General features: G+C 32.9%; 1 protein-coding gene and 1 long non-coding RNA gene across 2 annotated transcripts in view; both read right to left on the minus strand.

The window, feature by feature from the left end:
- The window catches only part of LOC148273049 (protein diaphanous-like), a 93715-nt gene extending 81243 nt beyond the window's left edge, over window positions 1-12472 (minus strand). Inside the window, exons 1-2 of the mRNA XM_088239211.1 lie at window positions 12360-12472; window positions 8048-8119 (exon numbers count right to left, since the gene is read on the minus strand). Of these exons, the coding sequence (XP_088095337.1) occupies window positions 8048-8095 (48 nt within the window). The 5' untranslated portion in view covers window positions 8096-8119; window positions 12360-12472. The remainder of the gene's footprint in view (window positions 1-8047; window positions 8120-12359) is intronic.
- Window positions 12473-16875: 4403 nt separating this feature from the next.
- Window positions 16876-22155, minus strand: LOC148273050 (uncharacterized). Its single transcript, XR_015824699.1, has 3 exons — window positions 21732-22155; window positions 19314-19382; window positions 16876-17043 (listed from the first exon to the last, which is right to left on the minus strand). It is a non-coding gene; the product is annotated as an uncharacterized LOC148273050 (long non-coding RNA).
- Window positions 22156-22492: the final 337 nt, after the last annotated feature.

Genomic DNA, 22492 nt, shown 5'->3' on the forward strand with positions numbered 1-22492 from the left:
ATGAAAGTAAGAGCTGTCACTTATGTGATTAAAACTATTAATTAAAATTAAAACTTATTTAAAACTAATTAATAAGCCGATTTCAACTGTGAACTGTCACTTATGTAGCCGATTTGAAGATTGAGCGGTTACATATAGAACATATTGAAGTAAGAGCAGTCACTTATATAGCCGGTTAAAACTTTAACTTGTCACTTATGTAGACTATTAAAACTACGAGTTGTCACTTGAGCAGCCGATTTCAACTTTACGCTGTCACCTCTAGAAACGAATTAAACTAATATCCGTCACTTGAGTATCCGATTTAAACTATTACTAGTCACTAATGTAATCGGATTTGTCACTTATTTAATCGATAATCGATTTAAACTTTGCGCTGTCACTTACGTAGCCGTAAACTATGATCTGTCCTAATTTTTTAGCAACAGAGAGGGAAAACATTTTTGAAAAGGGAATATGGAAGTCAAGGCAATAACAGGGCTTATGATCTGTCGTTCGCTGGTTTTAGTAGCCACTTTACACACTGTGTAACATTCACTATTCTACCCATGTTTTTATATCCACATTTCCTCAACTCTTCCATCTGTTGATTTTTGCGAAGAAGAGCTGAAACATTTATCGTGTGAGTGAGATTCATCCGGATGAACTAATTCACCAGCTGGGCAGCAACGCCTAAAAACCATTTTCCAATTTTTATACTTCTTTTTTTACCAGATATTTAAATCAACAATGTTTTGAGTATGTCTAAATGTTTGCAGACTGGCTGAATTTCCTCCTGGGAGCACTAGGAGTATAAAAATTTGAAAATTGTTTTCAGGCGTTGCCTAGTAGGTGAATTGGTTCAGCCGGATGAATCTCACGACGACGACGTTTGAAATTCTAGACCCCATTTACTAAATTTAGATATTTGATAACATTCAATTATCTATCCTTACCTCTGTTTTGTATAAATACATTGAACTCTTTAATAAAGCTACCAGTCTCGAAGATGTCGCGAAAGCGATGAAACCGGTCACTGGATATTCCAAATTTGTGGATTAAAGTATCACTCGTCTTTTATTTACATAATAAAAAGAGAAAATATGCCATTAATAGTAAAGAAATGAGACATAATTATTATAAATTAGAAAACATACCGATAATAATAAAAATTATGCTATGAGTTCTGTTTGAAAAAAATTGAGTGTCACTTTGATGCGTGACACCATTCCTATTTTTTAATCATTAACAGGAAAACATAATTAATTTCAAACGAATCAAATCTGCGGGGCGCCAATAGATATGAAATAAGGACAAAAATAAAGCATGGCTGTGATAATTTGAAAAGTACTCATTCATTGTACATATTATTATCTTAAGGCAGACGGGTTTTAGTTATTTGTTCAGCACTTTACAGACTCAACTGGTTAGAGTCTATGAAAAGATAAACTGATAAAATTACAAGGATATGCGGTGGGAGAGCATTTATAAACCGGTATTTGAACACAGTTTTTCTGTCGCTCTATCGCAAACGCGTCCACAATACTGCGCAAAAAATACAACTGCACATCGAACCAATTATGCCTAAATAAAATCTATAAAATCAAGGTCTCGTATTCCCGATTTGTGCACCCCAAAAATGAACCGATTTTGTGATTTTTTTTTATTTTTTTTTAAAACAACAACAGACCATCACGCCGTTTTCTGTAGGGGTAGGCAGAGAGAACGCTATATCACTGTCTTTTAAAAAAAAAAATTTTAATTTTTTATTTTTTTTTATTTTTTAAAGAGTATTCAAAAACAAGAGAAAATTACATGGCGATGAAATACATATTAAGAGTAAAAATAGTTTTCAAAAAAACCCACAAAGGCATGGCCTGTTTGTGGGTATACAAAAAATGTTTATGAATTTTTTGTTCCTTAAATAGACATGTATAATATTTTTGTGTTTTATAAGAAAGAGAAAAGAAAATATTCCGTAAAAGATTAAAGGGTACTTTTGTATTTTATAGTAATTAAATAAAGAAATAAAAATATCAAAAAACATAAATATATTCCTTATTATTAAAGGGCAACAAAATACATCATAGAAAAAAGAGTTCATATCTTTAGTTTGAATCCAGGATAGTGCGTGTTTTTAAAAGAAGGAAAATTTTGAAAGTTTGGGTTCGATGAAATATTATCAGTAAAAAAATAGTTTAAAAAATTTGGGCCTATAAAATATGCATGTCTCTGTGCTAGCCTCGTTTTACAATGCATACAGTCCTCGCTACCTCTACATTCATACATCTTCTCAAGCACGCACACTGATTATTCCTACTCTTGACATGTCCATATTGAAGTATTTGATGGACTCGATCGTGCCATGTCTTTCTCGGTCCTCCTCGTTTCCTGCATCCATCAACATTCGCATCGTAGATCCTTTAAGCCGTTCTTTCGCTGTCCATTCGCTCTACTTGTCCAAACCAACGCAGCACCCCTTGCTCACCAAGTCTCAGCCTTACAAAAAAATATCATAATAAAATTGGCTGTGTTTTTAAACATTTGACATTTAAAAGTAGAACCCCGTACAATTCTAAAGACAAATTATTTGTAGCCGCTAAACGTCAAAACCCGCTAAACGTTGCAAATCATGGCTACCCCGGAAACCGGAAACCCATCACAACATAACAAGGCTACAATATTGATTGGTTATTGTAAAAACGTGATCACGTGAACCTGCGACGTTCTGAAGTGGTTTTGGAGAAACTTTGCCGTATAATTAAATGCTCTTATTTTGTCGGCCTCGTGGTGTAATGGTCAGCGCGTTCGCCTACCATGCGAGAGGTCTCGGGTTCGCTTCCCGACACGGTTGACTTGAAATATTTATTTAAAGGGGTGTTTTCACACCAGAATATTTCATAGTCTCTGGACTGGCACCTGAAGCGTAAGACTGATCGTCTTACCTTCATGTAACAAAAATGATCAAGGTACGCTGTGACTGGGGCACCAATGCAGTCCCTTGTGCACCATTAGGTGCGGAAAGGGGGACGATGATGATGATGAATTTTTAGCGTGCGTAAGAAAACACTTTTTATATCCACTTTCCCATAGCACTGAACTTCCGCATTTCGAATTTCGCCACTATATTTTTTATGTACCTGCGTTGGGTTTTCAAACGCTTTCAACGACGCGCGAGTCTAGGTGAAAAGAATATTCATACATGACGAACAAAACTGACTGATAAAGAAAAATAAACGGAATTATGTTCAGCGTAATATTTACGTTGGTATGCAGTTTACATAAGATAAAACAATCCAAATAAAATCTTATCACGCTTATCGAGGCGTATTATTATTCAGTTCTACTGAGCATAGTTTTTTTTTTATTGCGAATAGTTATGAATATTTACAAAAAAAAAACGTTAAAGCCGATATTTTTTTTCATTGTATTTTTATATATATATATTATTTATTTATTTATTTATTTATTTATATACGGCATTTCTGCCATTTACATATATGTGGTATAAAGAGTGCTTAGAAATAAAAAGATTAAAAATAAAAAAAATCGAGTATGAAATATTAATATACTCGTACTATACACATTATTAATTACTTGAAATACATACATATTTTAAAGAAATTATACAATAACAAAATACATTAATCAATCAAATTATAACTATTCCAACCCAATCTTCTGAAGATGATTTGCTCTTTTTGGTAAAAATATGTTGGTCACTTTATTTTTTAAGTTAGGCAGAGATAAACTAAATATATCAAAATGTGATGCATATTCATTCCCGGTATTCTGTAATCTAACAATAGGTGAGTTATATTGAGCTACCGTTCGAGAATTTTGACAATAAAATATTGTAGATGTTCTGCTTAATCTAGGTGGTACATAGAATGAAATCAATTTCAGTAGATCAAGGGTATCAAATCAAACATTGGTTTTATTATTTTATATAAAGTCATAAGATCGGTCGATGTTCTTCGTTCTTGCAATTTAGTTAATTTAAGAGAGTCTAAAATTTTGTTATAATTTAATTGATTAGTAGAAAAACCCATCTTAAAATTAATATATCTAAGAAATTTATTCTGAATTCTGAATTTTATATATAATATTCTCATGTACGTGTGGTTTTCAGCGAAATGTAGATCTTTGCGCTGCGCGTGTTCGTAGACTTGTTCGAAAATCTTAGAGAAAACAGATAGGACCGTAATCGGTCGATAATTAGAGACGTTTTTACGGCAATCACTTTTATATAAGGGAACAATTTTAGATTTTACATAATCAAAATGGTGAATCCATGAGAGCTGTGAATCTATGTAGATTCCCAAATATTTTGTCACGTCAGTTCAGTGTCAGTCAGTGGTTCGAACCAAGAACCTATGATATGTGAGCCCGCGACACTACCACGGAACCACAACCCGGTTCCTTTTATTATTGCAATTGTAAATATACAAGATAAAAATAATTTTGCGATAAAATTTTAAAATGACAAACATTTAAACATAATTATTTTCACGCCCGCATCCTGCCGATTGTCAAGGAGTTTCCCGGTAATAAGATAAGCATTTGTATTTTTCACTAAAACTAAACTAGCCCGCCTGGGGACCGGTATCTCAAGAGAGACGAGCGGAACAACATTGACAGACATCTCAAACAATATGACGTAATTTGAATCGGGTTGTGGTCCCGTGGCTAGGGGTCTCGAACTCACGGCTCAAAGGTCCGTGGTTCGAATCCCACTTCTCCCCAACTTGATTCCCATTTTCTAATAGTAAGTTGTTTACATCATCATTATCATCATTCCCTTTTCGCACCTAATGATGCATAGAGCACTGCACTGGTACACCAATCGCAGCGTATCTTGGTCATTTTCTGTTACATGAAGGTAAGATGATCAGTCTTACGCTTCAGGTACCAGTCCAGGGACTATGAAATATTCTGGTGTTTTGTATCAACCGTGTCAGGAATCGAACCCGAGACCTCTCGCATGGTAGGCAAACGCGTTGACCATTACACCACGAGGCCGACGGGTAAATCATAACGCATTTTTTAAATAGTGAATGTGAAAATCGAGACATTTACATTTAGAGGACTTATGACTTGCCATTACGTGTCCGAACGGACGAAGAATACAGTTATGTGTGTTACCCACTCGATAGCTGCTCTCAGGTAATAATCCCGAAAAAGGAAATCGAGAGGAAACAAGTCTGTCTAGTAGCGTTAGCCGACCACGCTTGGTTGAGCCGATAATTTGTTTCGATATAAACAAACAAATAAACAAACCATTACGCCGTTTCCCCGTACGGGTAGGCAGAGAGGATAGAACGCCATATCACTGTCTTTGCATACAGACCTAGCTTCCTCTACATTCATACATCTTCTCACTAACGCACGCCGATTATTCCTACTCTTGACATGTCCATCTTCAATGATGGACTTGATCGCGCCATGTCTTTCTCGGTCTTCCTCGTTTTCTGCATCCATCAACATTCGCAACGTAGATCCTTTTGGCCGCTCTTTCGCCGTCCATTCGTTCCACATGTCCAAACCAACGCAGCACCCCTTTATTGATTCTGTCAACAATGCACGTCTCGGCCTCACACAGTTCACGGATCTCGACATTTGTGTACCTACCATACATCGTTTTACCACACATTCGCCTGAGGGAACGCATTTCGACAGCATTTTACTTACTTCACTATCATACATTAGAGTTGGCACTAGAACTCCACTGTGAACTGCTAGTTTTTCCTCCAGCGATAATTAAACCTTTCACCCTGTTCCCGGCACTCACCCTCCTTACAATATCTTTCTCAACAACAACAAACCATCACGCCGTTTCCCCGTAAGGGTAGGCAGAGAGGATAGAACGCCACATCACTCTATCTTTGCATACAGATCTCGCTCCCTCTACCTGCATTTACTTCTTATGCACGCGCGCCGATTATTCCGACTTTCAACAAGTCCATCTTCAAGTATTTGTTGGATTTGGTCATGCCATGTCTTTCTCGGTCTTCCTCTATTTCTGCATCCATCAACAAATCCCACAAAGGCATGGCCTGTTCGTGGGTATACAAGAATTTTTCATGAATTTTTGCTCCTATAATAAATAGACGGGTATAATATTTTTGTGTAATATAAGAAAGAGAAAAAAAAAAATCTGTAAAAGATAAGAAGATACTTTTTTATTTTACAGTAATTAAAAAAGGAAATAAAAAATACAAAAAACCATTAAAAAGCATTATTACAAGAATTTCCAAATAAACAAACCAGCCGCATTATACCTGACGGAGAATAACCTATTTCACACATATCATCTTAATCTAAACGGCACGGTAAAATTATAGTGGATTGACATTTATCAGGTTCGTTTGTACCCATTTAAATTTTATAATATTTATATTTTTCATTTATTTTTACTAAATTCCATGGTTAGTGACTTTAATAAAAATATCAAGAAAAACGCCTCAAACAATACCTATATTTTTTTTAAATATAGATATATATTAGTGTTTTTATAATTTACCTAAATATTTCAATTTTCGTCGGCCTCGTGGTGTAATGGTCAGCGCGTTAGCCTGCCATGCAAGAGGTCTCGGGTTCGATTCCCGACATAATTGATATGAATTATTTATTTAATAGGGGTGTTTTCACACTAGAATATTACATAGTCCCTGGACTGGTAACTGAAGCGTTAGACTGATCATCTTACCTTCATGTAACAAAAATTATCAAGATACGCTGCGATTGGTGTACCAATGCAGTGCCCTATGTACCATTAGGTGCGGAAAAGGGAATGATGATGATGATGAAATATTTCAATTTTAGTGACCATTTTAGAGTTGTAACTAAAATTTTAAAAAGTTGGACTCGGACCTCTGATCCGTGAGACCGCAACACTAGCCACGGGACCACAACCCAATTAAAATAATACAGTAAAACATAACAAAAGAGATTTTAATGATAATTTTATCAAAATCATTATTTAAATTTAGCGAGTACTCTCAGGTAAAAATTCTGCAAAAGAAAATCGACTGGAGATTAGTCAATCAAATGGTGTACTGGTTATTGCGTTTTTCAGGCATTAAATAAATAAGATATTGTAAACCAATAAATATCGATCCACAGCATTCTGCAAATTTCAATTCAATTATCAATTAATTTATTTAAAAATAACATACACATAACAAGCTTAAATTAAAGACATACATATTTTAAAAAGAAAAAAACGCATGAAAGAGACCCTAGTCAAAGTAGTAGGAGAATCCTGCTCCGGAAAACCCCTTCAGATACATAGAACAGATCAACATCCAGAGCGACGTTGTTCAGTATAGCTGTAGCCCTTCCAACAGGCACAACCATCGGCAGGTTGTTCCTGTATATTGGAATATGAAACAATATATACTGACACTGTCTTAGGTAATTATTAGGAACATACAAACCAATGCTCATCATAATCTCAAGATTATCGACCATACCGCGCAACAATCAATAAAAATGTGTAGTCAAATACACATTCCTTCTAGTCCCTAAACTGTTGTAGCCGAGCATACCCCGGAGAAACTCGGTCGGGTAGAGCCGAGGATAATACCCGCACTCTCTCATGTAGAGATATCTCAGAAGCTTCTTTTGGATTTTCTGTCATAAGAGAGTACTTCAGTTCATGTGTCCCCCAAATCATCGAGTCACTCTCGAGTCTATTTCGCACTGAGAAGTTGGAAAGAGTTCTCAGTATGCATGTATTTTCGAAAACCCTGGCAGTACGCAGAACATCTTCAGTGATCATGAAATGTCAGGGTGCTCACAAATCTTACGCCTAGATCCTTAACATTTGATGTGCGTATCAGATTCTGGTCATTTCATAAGTGGCCTTAATATTATGATTGAACGGATACCTAACTGATGAATTTGACCAACCGCTCAATTTCTTAGCCTTGTCGCGATCGACAAGCCTAATAGCCGCAATCAACCGGTTGGTCACCGCTGCTGTGAATTGGACCCTATATTTTTTATTTAATTCCAACTGATCTTAGATTTAATATTAGATGAAGCAAGAGATCGGAGGACTTACCAGAGCAGATTTGACTTTCTCATGCCTAGACATTCTTGCTGATGACATCCTAAATCATCTGTTACACGAAATCTGTAAACAAGATAATATGTTTTTAAAATTTTTTAACAATAAATCATTATGCCTTTTCCCCGTAAGGATAGGTCAGGTCTCTGCCAATCACGCCATCAATCAGCAGATATGATATAAAGTCGTGGGGACATTTGAATAAAACGAATATTGAAACGATCCTGGGTCTACAGTACTCTATAGTCAAGAGAATCGTACCAGCAGAGATTTACAGACAAAGAAGTGATAATGTTCTCCTGAACAAAACACTTAAAACTCTGCCTGTTCGAGGATTACTGAGGCTTTGCATGCAAGAACAATTTAATAAAAATAATTTCAAAGCTCCTCTGAGACATAACCATAATACACGCTTCACGTATAATGATGGTTTGGTAGTCCCAAAAGTATGTAATAAGTATGGTAATAGAACTCTCAAATATTTAGTACCTAGCATTTTTAATTTACTGCCGAAAGAACTTATTTTTAACACACAATGTAACAAGACCAAAATAAGAGAGTGGCTACTGATCAAAAGTTTATATATGAAGTAGTTATTAAACTCGCCTATGTGTAAATATTTGTATTTACATGTATATTCCTAATTTTTCCTGCTGTTAATTATATCTGTAAATTCATTGTTTTTATAAATTTAGATAATATTATATGGAGAACTGGCGTAGAATTTTGTACATTTATTCATTTTCTAATAATATAGCACAAATTTTACCTAACAATATTAGGCCAGCTTTTTATACTAATAATAACATAGGTAAAATATTAACAAATTGTAAAGATAAGGATGATAAATTAAATCATTCGGGAATTTATAAATTAAATTGTTTAAATTGCCCAAATTTCTATATTGGAAAAACTTCACGTAAATTTAAAGTTAGAATCAAAGAACATATAAGATGTCTGAGTAATAATAATTTTTCGGAATTCGCAAATCATCTTATATCCGAAAACCATGAATTTAATCAAGAAACGTGTGTAGAAATTTTGCATGTCAATAAAAATGGTTTTCATTTAGATAATTTAGAACGATTAGAAATTGGTAAAGCCATTAATCAAAAACTTCAAATAATAAATAATCAATCAAATTTAACTTCGAGTCCTCTTTTAAAACTATTCCCGTTATGATTTATTTTATCTTCTTTCTCTCTCTTTCTTTCAATTTTCTGTCTCTTTCATACAATATTTTATTATATAAATAGCAACGTGTGTAATTATAAGTTAGTTAAATTCCTGACGACGAGGTAGTAACCTCGAAACCGGTCGAAGTGTAATTAAAAAAATTAAGTGGTTTATACAAATTTATAAACAAATAAGTGTAAAATATCATACCACAAAGTAAAAAATGTTTTTGATAACAATAATATAAAATATTATATAAGTGAGTACTGATATAAATCTCCACCAACGAGCCACGGAAAGTGGCTTGGTGGGAATTCAGTTTTGGTAAAAAAAAAACATTTAAAAATTAATACTTCACTTCACTCTGTCTTTGCATACAAATCTCGCTTCCTCTATATTCGTACATCTTCTCATGCACACGCACTGATTATACTGACTTTTGACATGTTCATCTTCAAATATTTGTTTCTCAGTATCTCCGTTGAAGATGCGAATCGTGGCTCCTCACTAGGGCTCAAAACAGCAAAATACTGAGTTTCGAAAATAGGTGTGTCAGAAGAATCTTGGGTGGTATTTTTTTTTTTTGAAAAAGAAATATTTGCGTTCTTATGATTTACCCAAATATTTAATTTTGAGGGCCATTTTCAACGAGTTGTAAATAACTCACTTTTAGAAAATGGAATCCAGTTGGGGTAGAGTGGGATTCGAACCACGGACCTTTGGTCCGTGAGTCCGAGACACTAGCCACAGGACTACAACCCGATTTTTGACATTGTGAGGAATAAAGTAATAAAAGAACGGACGCAGCAAACTCTGGTGCTGGGCTATATACTGCGGATGCCTCCTGAGAGCCTTTAGCCATACTTGCCTACTTGACAAAGCATCGAGTTATCGACGTCCTAGACGCCCACTGCTAACTATTCGTCGGCAGTTTATGTCAGAACGGAGGGATGTCAAACCGACTTATGAGGACACACAGGAGCTGGTAGCCGATAGAGATGCATGGAGGTTTTTTTTGTGGACACAAATATGCTCCGACTAGAGAGCAGACATGGAATGATGATGATTAATTATAATTTATTGTTTTTGCCCCCAACTTCCAAGAAATGTAAGAATGTACAATGAACTGAAGTTGAACAGATTCAAATTGATATGATTTATTTAACTTTTTTAGTTATTTCAACGGTTTACACCTTTGACAAAGTATAAAATAATATTGAAAAACAATTATAATGAAACATAACACCATAAAAGAAAATCAGCAGAAAATAAGGAAATAATAAAGAAAAGTTAAATAAGAAATTATAACATAGATATGCAGAAAATTAACAATAATATTTAAACTCTTTATTTTAAAGAGTTTAAATATAACAAGTATTGAAGTAACAGAGGCGATGTATCATAGCATAAACAGTGAAACAAGTATAAAACTTCGTACATTTTTATAGTTTAGAAAAAAGGTGATTAAAAATTAATGATTTTAATTTGTATAAAGAATAATGAAATAAATCTAAGTTTTAATGTTTGTTTGCTAACATGTGGAACCGTGGAATAGGTGAGTATTTAGCATAGTTTAAACTATGCAAGTCAACAGCAAAAGAAGTATTTTGTCTCGTCCTACACCGTCTCACATAAACATTGACACAATTTAAAAGTTCGGGACTGTCAAGAAGATTATTTAATAACTTTAATTATACATATTAATTTTAATTGCTTCATTTTTGTACATAATGTTAATTGTAACATTGGCAAGCTTATTGCCAAATGGCAATGTCTTCCAACCAACCAATAAAATAAAAGTTTTATTTTTATAATTCAAGTTACAAAACATATTCAATAGAAAATAAAAAAAAAAAAGGTAAAGATATGTAAAAATATAAATAAATGTATTTGTGCATAAATTATCTTAAATCATACCTTTACTCAATGGAAAAGGGAAAACAAGCAAACAGGAAAGGAGGAGAGATTAAGGAAGAGAAAGGAGATGTTTCTTCAGACGTGATTTAAACAGAGATAATGTAGTAACATCTTTGATGGTGGATGGGAGATGATTCCACAGTGGAGCCACATGGACACTATATGAGTAAGAGAAGAAAGAGGAATTGTGGATGGGCACTAAGAGGATGCTTTGAGAATTAGAACGAAGAGGTAAACCGTGGACTGATAAGCGGTGAAATTTTTCACGGAGGTATATAAGAGCATTAAAACTGAAGTGCATTGAACAGAAGTGAGAGGGAGTAATAGTCTCTCCGCTGTCTAATTTTGAACCATTTTTTTGCCTACGATAATCAGAAATGTGGTCATATTTCCTAAGACCAAAAATATACCTTATGCATGTATTCTGAAGTCATTCAAGTTTATCGGGTTGCTCACGGCTTAAATCAGTCATAGAAACATCAGCGTAATCTAGAATAGGTAGCAGTAATGCTTGAACAAGAGTGCATTTAGTATTAATGGGTAAGAATAATTTTTGCAACCTTCTAGGTGAGTGAAGACTGAAAAATATTTTGCGGCTTAATTCATTAGTATGAGCTCGCCAGCATAGATGTTCATCCATTAGTACTCCTAGATTTTTTGTAAATTTCCTATATTAGATATTGGTACCATTGACATTAAGATAATTAAGTGAAAATACGTCTAACTTACTAAGCAATATTTGACTAACCGCAAACATTATGTGTTTTAGATAGGTTTATAAGTAAACCGTACTATTTGTCTAATATTGTATAAATGAATGTAAGGTATGCTATTTAACAATTAAGTACTAAATCTCATGTTGGCATTCAAAACAATCGGATTTTAAAACAGTATTTTGTTGTCAATATGGGCATTTGACACCGTTATTTTTCTCAGAACGACAATACAACAGCAACCCGCATAAAATTAAATGACGAAAATATATTACAGAAATCGTTTGTTGCAAGCCGCATGTTCGTTCCGAATTCTTTTCGGATGAATCCTAAATACTTAAACAAATAAGTAATAAACATTCCTCAGTCAAAATGTCAAACGTTCAAACTGTCAAAAGACATTCATAACCTAAAATAACGAATGTTTGCGCAAATAATGCGACATTTACAAGATAAAAAGTTAAAATAAACAGCGATCAGATAAGGTTTTTTATTCTCACCATTAATTATCATATGATTGGGTACACAAGGCACTTTATTTATTAGAAATTTATAAAAACATCACACTGAACAAAAACTACATCGGCCGCTATGTTTTTTTCCTGTGATGATGTCATTTATGTCTTTTACGTTGGCGCGACTGACAACCGCTGTATTTCAAACAAAAATCAAAACTTTTTTTACTGTTTTTATTGTTTTAATATTATTGCAGTATGTTATTGATAGAAAATTATTCGTTCATAAATTCCACATGGCTGAATATTTATGGCTGCTAAATGCTTATGTCAAATTCTAATATTTAAATGAAGAATCTAGAACTTTTAAATTGGTTCATTTTTCTTTACCTGTGGGTGGTATAGTACGTTCGTTTGAAGTAGTTTTATATATATATATATATATATTTTAATTTTATGTATTAATAACACTATTCATACGTTTATTAGGGACAGAGACTCAGTTTATAGCGACACAATCAGGAACAACCTATGCCTGTGAACTTGCCCCGACTCAATCCGTGTTGAGTCAGGGCACTTGTGACGCATTCAAAAACATACATACACCAATTTATACGTATGTATTCGCATATACATATTCATATTATATGCACACATTTTAAGTTTAAACATATCATTGATACATCATTTTACCGAGTACATTTTTTGATTTGTTATTTTTTACATTAATTTGTTGATATTATAATACTTAATAGTTAATTGTAGGTATCTTTTCCAAAACTGAGTACAATAGGGCCTCCCTAATATGGATCCCTCCTTTTTTGGTAATTACTGTATAATTTAAAGTAGGTTAGAGGTCTTGGATTAGCATGAAAGGAACAGATAGACACCTTTTTTTTTAAATAATAAAAATTAAAAATAAAATACTGCAAATGTATGGAAAAATAAAAATAAATAAAATAAAAGCGTACGTCGCGGTACACATATCTACGTCCTAAAGTGACATAGCTTCAGTATGACGTTATAGTTGAAGATAAAATACTCTCGACCAATTACGAAGATACACTACTGATCCCCCCATCATCAAGTTTTGATGTAAGTACATCAGTTTGTACCAACAGATCTAGGACTCCTCGATACGTATCTACGCAATTAAGGTGACAAAAATTTTATTCCACCTGGCAATTTTTTCTTTATTACGATTTATTTATATTTTTAATCTTTCTGAAAGTTGGCACTTTTTTTCTTAAAAGCCTATTAAAAACATGATAATAACGTAAGTTTTTAAGTCAAATTAAATTCTGACATATCTGTCAGTTTTGAAAACCAACGCCCAGATGCACAGATAATATGGCTAAATTCTGCCCTATTAACATATAACAGTATCTGGGCGTAAAAATGTTGCCATTACGGAAAATAAATTTCGTTTTTATATTTTTGCCATCTGTTTTACTATCTTCCCGAGTGTACGTATCGTGATGTCAGAATAACCGGCTTTGTAATCACTTAAGAGTCATTATATTCAATCGAGCATTTTTCGCTTGAATTGGGATTTATTAGAGTTAATAATCGTTTTGAAGTAGCCAGTTTTTATCACGGAATCCTATTTAAAGTATAAATGTGAACCACTCAAAATTTTATTGAAGTAATAACGCAGACTAAATTTTCGGGGTCATTCATTTGCTGGGTTCGATCATATGACGTTGAGATGACAAGTCGGTATAACATATCAAGGTAGATAGAGACAGTACAGAATTTAAATTTACCGTCTGGATATGTACAGATGAAGATAGCGTTTGAAATCGCGGCACTGGTTTGAAAAAAAAATGTATAACTAACCCAAGTATTTATCAAATCCTATATTTTTGCACTTATCATATTGCGACACTGTCAATTTTTTTTGTAAACCACTCTCATGTAAAGTTGAAGAAAATCGCATTCGTCTTTGTTCTACGATAATGACAATTTAACTGTATCCTCGTCAGAATTTCATTCCAAAAAATATAGTAGAGTTCAATCTTGTATGAAAATATAAGTACTTGTGTTGTGGACAAACTATACTAAGACAGTGTTGCAAACTGTAGAGAAAATGTTGAATAAATAAAAAATCAGAGTTAGTTCCTACTTATTATTTTATTTTTTTAAAAAGAGAAAACCCACTATTTCTCTTTTTTAACCCTGTATAGGACACCTGGAACAAAGTGGCACATAAATATATGTACTATCAAAATTGAGGTACACATTAACAAATCTTATGTCAGATGAGTATTGTAATAACGTACACTGGTAGATTAAGTTTCCACTCAACTTTTTTAAATGTAATAGGATTTGTTATCTTTATAAATAAAATGTTTAATTAGGTTTGCACCAATAACAGATGAACACTTTCTTTTTGAGTAGAAATTCGCGGATCGGTACCTGAAGCGTAAGACTGATCATCTTACCTTCATGTAACAAAAATGATCAAAATACGCTGCGATTGGTGCACCAATGAAGTCCCCTGTGCACCATTAGGTGAGGAAAGAGAATGATGATGATGTTGCATATTTGAAATAAAAAAAAAATATAAACTATTATTAATATTTAAAGCATTAACTTTGTGGTGAAACGTTTTACTAAATGTTATTAAATATTTGTACATGACCACTTACCGACTTTTCTATGTCTGCCGGTTTCGAGACATAGTCCATAGTCGATGACACACACGTGTTAAATTAGTTCACCTGAAGTAGACTAATGACCGACGATGCAATGTCATCATTTTCTATCGAATCCAATACAACTTATATTACAACTCTAGCAACATTGCATATAAAAATGGGATCGTCGCCCTGAAGTACATTCACATCATCCCTACCATGAAGAAATGAACTACAAAGGAATATGGTCTATAAAGAGACCACAGGACGCAGCCAACATCAGTCAGTTCAGTTCACGTCAGACCAGCTCGACGACATCTCACAGTTCCAGTATGTAGTTCAAGTGCAGTCTCTTCAACCCATCATCACCGCTAAGCTCGCGCTACACAACCAAGTACTGTATCTTATTTGCCACGTAATGAATACGCATTAAACAGCAACCTCGTGTCTTCTCTGTCAATCTCTAACTGGGGTAGGAACTCCAACCAAATCCTCAACAACAAATCCTACACACCGATTATTCCGACTTTTGACATGTCAATCTTCAAGTATTTGTTGAATTTGGTCATGCCATGTCTTTCTCCGTCTTCCTCTATTTCTGCATCTATCAACATTCGCATTGTAAATATTCTTAGCCGTTCTTTCGCTGTCCATTTGCTCTACATGTCCAAACCAGCGCTGAGATCCTTTCATGATTTTGTCGATAATACTTGTCTCAGCCTTACATAATGTACGAATCTCAACACTTGTGCATCTATCGTACATAGATTTAGCACACATTCGCCTGAGAAAGCGCATTTCGACAGCATTCAGCCTACTTTCATCCCTGTTTTTCCAAGTCTATACTTCGCTCCCATACATCAGGGCCGGGACCAGGACTCCGTTGTGAAGAGCAAATATAACTCCATGATACATATGTATGAGAGAACTGGCATTCTTACTATAACTGAAAGCAGTGTTTTGAGTTTGTCCAATTTATTGTAGACAAGGACTGGATTCAACTCCCTGGGAAGCTGTCCCTGGAAAACAGAGATGAAGAACATATTAGATATCATAATAATTCAATTACATGAATCTCACCCGCATAATTAAAGGTTTCAGCTCTTTAAATTCACAATCATCAACAGATGAAAGAATTGAAGGAATATAGACGTTCAAATATGGGCAGAATGGTGAATGTTACACAAAGTGTAAAGTGGCCACTTAAACCAGCCAATGACAGGTCATAAGCCCCGTAGATGCCTAGACTTCTATATTACCTTCTCTAAAATATTTTCCCTCTCTGTGGCAGCCAATTTAAATTCTGAAATTCAGCCAATAACTATTTGTTTTATTAATTTTCAGTATAACAAAAACTACTGCTTCATAAAATTATGACAAGAACAGTTGACTGTGCAGAATTACTTAGTTTAATAACAAAATATGTGCCAGCCAGGATTTGTCGACGGTACCACCAGTTTCATGTACCAAAAAGTAAAACATCGTATGTTAAAAATGCTTTTTTTCATAGGACTTTATCAGTGTACAATACAAAATTTAAAGACATAGACTACACAAACATTACTCTGTCAGATTGAAAATTTACACTAAAAATGCATTATGTAACTTAGTAGACATTATAATAATAAATATGTAGATCTCCCGTCCCCTCCTTATCCTCTCTTTATGCATCCTTGTCCCAATCCTGTCCAATTTACAATAACTTACTGTTCTTTAAAAAAATAATGTATTTTCTTCGATTATTAAAAAATATACATAAAAATAACATTTTTATATGTAAAAACTTATATGTATTATAGTTTCTTTACTAAATTCGTACTATTTGTGGAAATCTGTTATTGGTTCTGAGTTTATACACTATATCTGTTTGTTTACTATAAATATGTATGAAGAACAGTTGGTTTTTCAAATAAAATAAAATAAAAAAGTCAGGGTTTATATCTGTTATTTACGTCAAACTGTATAAAGATGACTAAATAAGTAAGAACTGTAGCACAAATCGCGCACAAACTCCTCATGTCTATTGTAAAGAAGCCGGCCGCTTTAAACTCCAATTTGTAGTGTAGCATTTGTTGGGAGAACATCTCAACCTGGTGACAGAAATTAATATGTTATAGGAGAATGTATTATTTACACCCCCGGCAACATAAATAGCCGAATGAATAATTAAATACGAAAATTCTCATCAGCGTTCGAAGTAATTGAACCTAGGTCATGCGTTATCACTTCTAGGAACAATTAACAGCCTTTTGCCTCACGGTGCACGCGTTTAAAAATGTAATAGAACAAGTAGAAATTTGGGAAATTTCTGCAGATGGTATGAAAATTTTTGAGTAAGTTGTACAAATCCATGGCACGATGAATAAATAGTTTTGTTGAATAAGTAGTGTCGATCTGTAGTAGATAATGAAAAACTGAATGAAGTTAGTGAAATTAAATATTTGGGTGTAATGATGGATTTCAAACTTATATTTCATCAAAATACTAAGATGGTAATGAAAAAGATTGCAAAAAAATATTAAAAAATCGGAAAAATTAGAAGATTTGTAGATAAGGATTCATGCAAAATTATTTACATCACAATTATTGAACCGCACATTAACTATTGTAGCAGCTTATTATGTTTATCAAGCCAAGAAAATTTAAACAAACTAAAAACTAACCATATGACACCAAAGCAATTATACGCTAAAACAATACTCAATTACAGATTCAAAAACTATTCTAACTCAAATGAAAGACATAACTCCTAAATACATCACATACAAATAATATAATCACTAGATCCTCAACACAAAAACTAATACCACTTTCAGACAAAGGGATTTTGAGTATTATTCAATTAAAATCTATAACCTACTTTCACTATCTAATAACGCTATTGGTAACCAAGAAATCTTCAAAAAGGCTTTTAAAAAAATGATAGTGAAGTAAAATGGATCTCATTCGCCCAAACCAATATTGAATCAACTGCTCCACAAGTGTATAGCTTATGATAGGTTTTATTCTTTCATTGTGCGTTTTGTAATATAAATAATAAAGATATTCATAAATTAGTTATAAACATAAATATGTAGTGTTTAAAACTGTCTGAACATTTTGTTGATTATCTCTCTTTACTAAATGTCATTAAATATTTGTATATAACCACTTACCGACTTTTCTATGTCTACCGGTTTCGAGACGTAGCCGTCTCTTCATCAGGAGACCAATTAAACCAACATGCAAACCAACATGCAAAACCCACTATACACCTTCACCATAGTTGTTGCACAAAAATATAAAACCAACACGACATGCATTTTAATAAGCACATGCACTGACTTGGACAAACATGCACTGGTTAAAAAACAAATATTTAATAACATTTAGTAAAATGTTTGACCACTAAGTTAATGCTTTAAATATTAATAATATCTCTGTTTATTAAGTCTTCTTTGTTTATTCTCAAATGTAAACATGTTTTTTTAAAAGTATATTGTTAAGTGTCCTCGGCACGGGTAACCCCCAGCGAGGTCACATTATTTTTATTATTAATTATAGTTTGTAAAAGAAAAAAAAAAAAAAATATCACAAAACAAAGCTTTAAAAATCATTTTGAAAACAAAACATATACACAAGTGTAAATTTGATGTTAAATGAATTAAAAGTACTAACATATTAGCAAACGATATTTTACAATACAATGATGTTTGTTAATAATATTATTAATTCCAAAAAAAACACAGAAATTTGGAATAAAAAATATCAATGCTCACATGAACATAATCACAATACAAGAGGAAAGGAAAAAATCAGACTCCCATTTAGAAAAAAGTCAATGTCACAAAATTCAATTCAATTCAATTTTATATAAAGCTGTTAAAAAATATTATGAAATAGGAAAAAACATTTATGAAGGAAAAAATTAGAGCACTCACAAGAAGATATTCATTCGAGTGCCCTATTTCAAGATAAAAAATAAATGCCAAAAGCGGTCATACAAAATATTAATGTTGTTCTAATTAAATTGTAAATATTTTTTAAAGATGCTTTAGGGTGTTTTATTTACTAAATTCATGTTTTTAAAATTCAGTATTTAATTTCAAAGCATAAAAATTAAAAAAACTTTTTTTTTTCATTTTTTAAATGTTTTTTGTCTTGAATAGAAAAACTCTTAAAACTTTTTTTTAATGTAAAAATTAGTGTTTCACTGATGTAAAGTATACATATAGGTATACGTATAAGAATAAAATTTGAAGATGTGTTAGAATGGAACAGAAAAAATAAACAAAAATCCAAGTTCTATTTTTTACAGGTTCGGCTTTTTATATTGCCGGGGGTGTATGTCTTACCTATGTATATCAATTTTTAGACTTACATTTGTTCTCGCTTCATAGTTTTTTTGCAATAGATCAATCTCGTGAATCAAGTGACTCATTTTATGGGCCTAAAAAGTAAAATATTTATTTGTTATTAATAAAGTAAGTTAACATTCTATAAAAACAATATTATATTCTCTAATCAACAGATTACTCAGGCTCGGAAATGAGAATAGAGAAATTGATATATTTCATTTTCCATTATTAGTTTTGAGAATAAAAATTCTTACGGCGATAAAATAAAAATACTTTTGTTATATGAATGACTTTTCCTGTTTGGCTTACGTACACCTACTGTAAAATTCTATTTTTTGCCTAAATCTGTAATAATTTTTCAAACACATTTAATCATGTACCTACCTACCTACTTTTATGTAGTATTTTATCTTGGTAAAACAGGGATGAGATTAGGCTGAATGCTGTTGAAATGCGATCTCTCAGGCGAATATTTGGTAAAACTTTGCACGATAGATGCACAAATGTTGAGATCCGTACATTATGTAAGGCTGAGAAAAGTGTTATCGACAAAATCAAGAAAGGAGCTCTGCGTCGGTTTGGACATGTAAAGCGAATGGACAGCGAAAGAACGGCTAAAAATATTCACGATGCGAATGTTGATGGATGCAGAAAAAGAGGAAGACCGAGAGAGACATGGCATGACCAAACCCAACAAATACTTGAAGATGGACATGTTAAAAGTCGGAATAAATTGCGCGCGTGCATGTGCAGATGTATGAATGTAGAGGAAGCGAGATCTGTGTGCAAAGATAGAGTGATGTAGCGTTCTATCCTCTCTGCCTACCCTTACGGAGAAACGGCACGATGGCTTGTTTGTTTGTATGTTTGTTTTATCTTTGGTTATATACATCTATAATGTCATTCATTACTTATTCAATAAAATAAAAATAATTATTTTTTTATTTAAACACTTTTTATACATATTCAGTTTACATTAGTGATGAGCCGAGTAGGTACTTTGAGGTTATGTTGATATTTCTATTTCAACAATACTGTATTTTGTGTAACCATACAAAAATTTTATGGGTTAAAGGCATACATATTAATGAAATCACACTAAGTCACCTATGAATGCAATTCTTTTTATGCACAAAGATACATAGGTTGAACGTTTATCCATAAAATATATTCAATTATGTATAATTCGGCGGCCTCCGTGGTGTAGTGGTCAAGACGCTTGACTCACGCGCAGGAGGTTCCGGGTTCGATTCCCGGTGAGAACACAAAAATTTTAAAAATGTGATTTTTCTCAAGCCTGGGTGCTCTGTGATGTAATTCACCACTGCAATTAGGCCTCCTGTCCTGTTGTGATGCAAAAAAAAAAAATGTAAAAAAAAAAAAAAAATGTAAAAAAAAAATGATAATACCCGTTCTGTCGGTCTGGTCGGTGTAAATAGTTTTTTTTTGCAGGTAGAAGCGTCTTGCAGCATAGAGGCCCTGACATTGATGGGTATTCTCTATCTCTCTATGTCCTGGTCATTTTTACAAACATCAGTCAATCTTTGTTGTCAAACGAAATTGCCAAACAAAGAAATAATTAATATTTTAAAGTTCTTTAAATGTAAAAACTGTGAACTGCTAAAGTACTGAAAACATTGCTTAAAAGAATGATTCAACTAAATTTAAATAGATAATTAACTGAAGAAAAACCATTTTTATATAAAAGGTAATTCCCTTTCTTTCCTCTTCATAAGATAAACAAAGATGTATATGAATTTTTTAATAATGTCATTAAATTTTTTGGTCATGATTTATCATACCACAATATTATATACTTGAAAATAACCGGGAATCCTAACTAATTCATTTCATTAATTTATAATTCGTTATATACTTATGTACAATAGATAAGGAGTTTTTTTAACAATCAACAGATGGCAACCTAAGTGAGCAAACAAACAATAAATTATCATAACATGTTTTCGTTTTATTTGTATTGAAATTTTGTTCTATGGAAAAAAAAAACGAGAAAATGTTTAAAAATATGTAGAATTTCAATAGAATTCGGTAGATCGGTAGATTGCTCCTAAAATCGGTAGATCTACCGAAAAATAGGTAGTAATGGCAACGCTGGTCGTGAGTCGCGCCGGGTAGATGAAGGAACCCCCGCTTCAGAGATGGGGATCAGTAAATACATCGATATTTTTTTCAAGTACGTTTACCATTAAAAATGGCAAACTTTACGATGACAATGTCAGATTTGACATATTCTATTCACACTGGTGCTGCCATATCTCAAAACTTAAGTAGCAACCATCGTACCTACATATTAACTTGTTGAAAATTTAAAAAATGCTAAGAGTCAATTTTTGCTGTGTTCTCTACTTTCCTGCTGTTATGACGTAAAAAAAGCTTTGTATATTTTTAATTACAACAGAACAATATTATGTTTCACTAACCTCTTGAGTGGCAGTAGAGCAAAAGATAACAGGACCGACGGTCATTGAGAAAAACCAACATCCCCAGAAAAATGCCTTGAAAATTCTTTCTATTTTGTACTCATACGCCAAATCATAACTCAGAATTACATAAAAAATGTACAAATGTATCACACTGACTACAAGTGACAGTCCAATAACCAGTAATATCTGCTTGTCATATAAAGAGTTCAACAGCTCTCCCGAAAGACAGAGTCTGTCATACATTGCGCTGATTTCGGTAACTGGATTATATTTGTATTTAGTGACAGTTGCAATAGTTGTAAGTTTAGATTTATCATTTTTTTTATCTGTGTTCGTATTACTCATCATCCAGATGTTTGATTCAATGGCTAGCTTCATATTATGAGGAAGCGATAAGCTTTGGATACATTCGTTAAGTTTACCAAACCTGAAAAAGATGATTCAATTTTAATTATTTATGTTAATACATTAACAATTCAATTTCAATTCAATTTTAATTATTTATGTTAATGTACAATACAAAATAGTCATAATTCAAACATATGCAAATAATAATTAAAAAGGTCAATAAAATTAAGTATAATATATAAAATGAACATGAAGGCGTACATAATATCTTAAGAACATGGTAAATAATCAAAGAAACTTGCAACGAAAAACTCCCTCAGAGACATGAAAAATATCAATTGCCAAAGCAATATTGTTCAACATAGAGGTAGCCCTTCTAACAGGCATAACCATTGCCACGTTGGTCCTGT

The sequence above is a fragment of the Micrasema longulum genome, unplaced genomic scaffold (genome assembly GCF_059751315.1).
Source record: "Micrasema longulum isolate JH-2025_06_02 unplaced genomic scaffold, ASM5975131v1 h1tg002094l, whole genome shotgun sequence".
In the NCBI taxonomy this organism is placed as follows: domain Eukaryota; kingdom Metazoa; phylum Arthropoda; class Insecta; order Trichoptera; family Brachycentridae; genus Micrasema; species Micrasema longulum.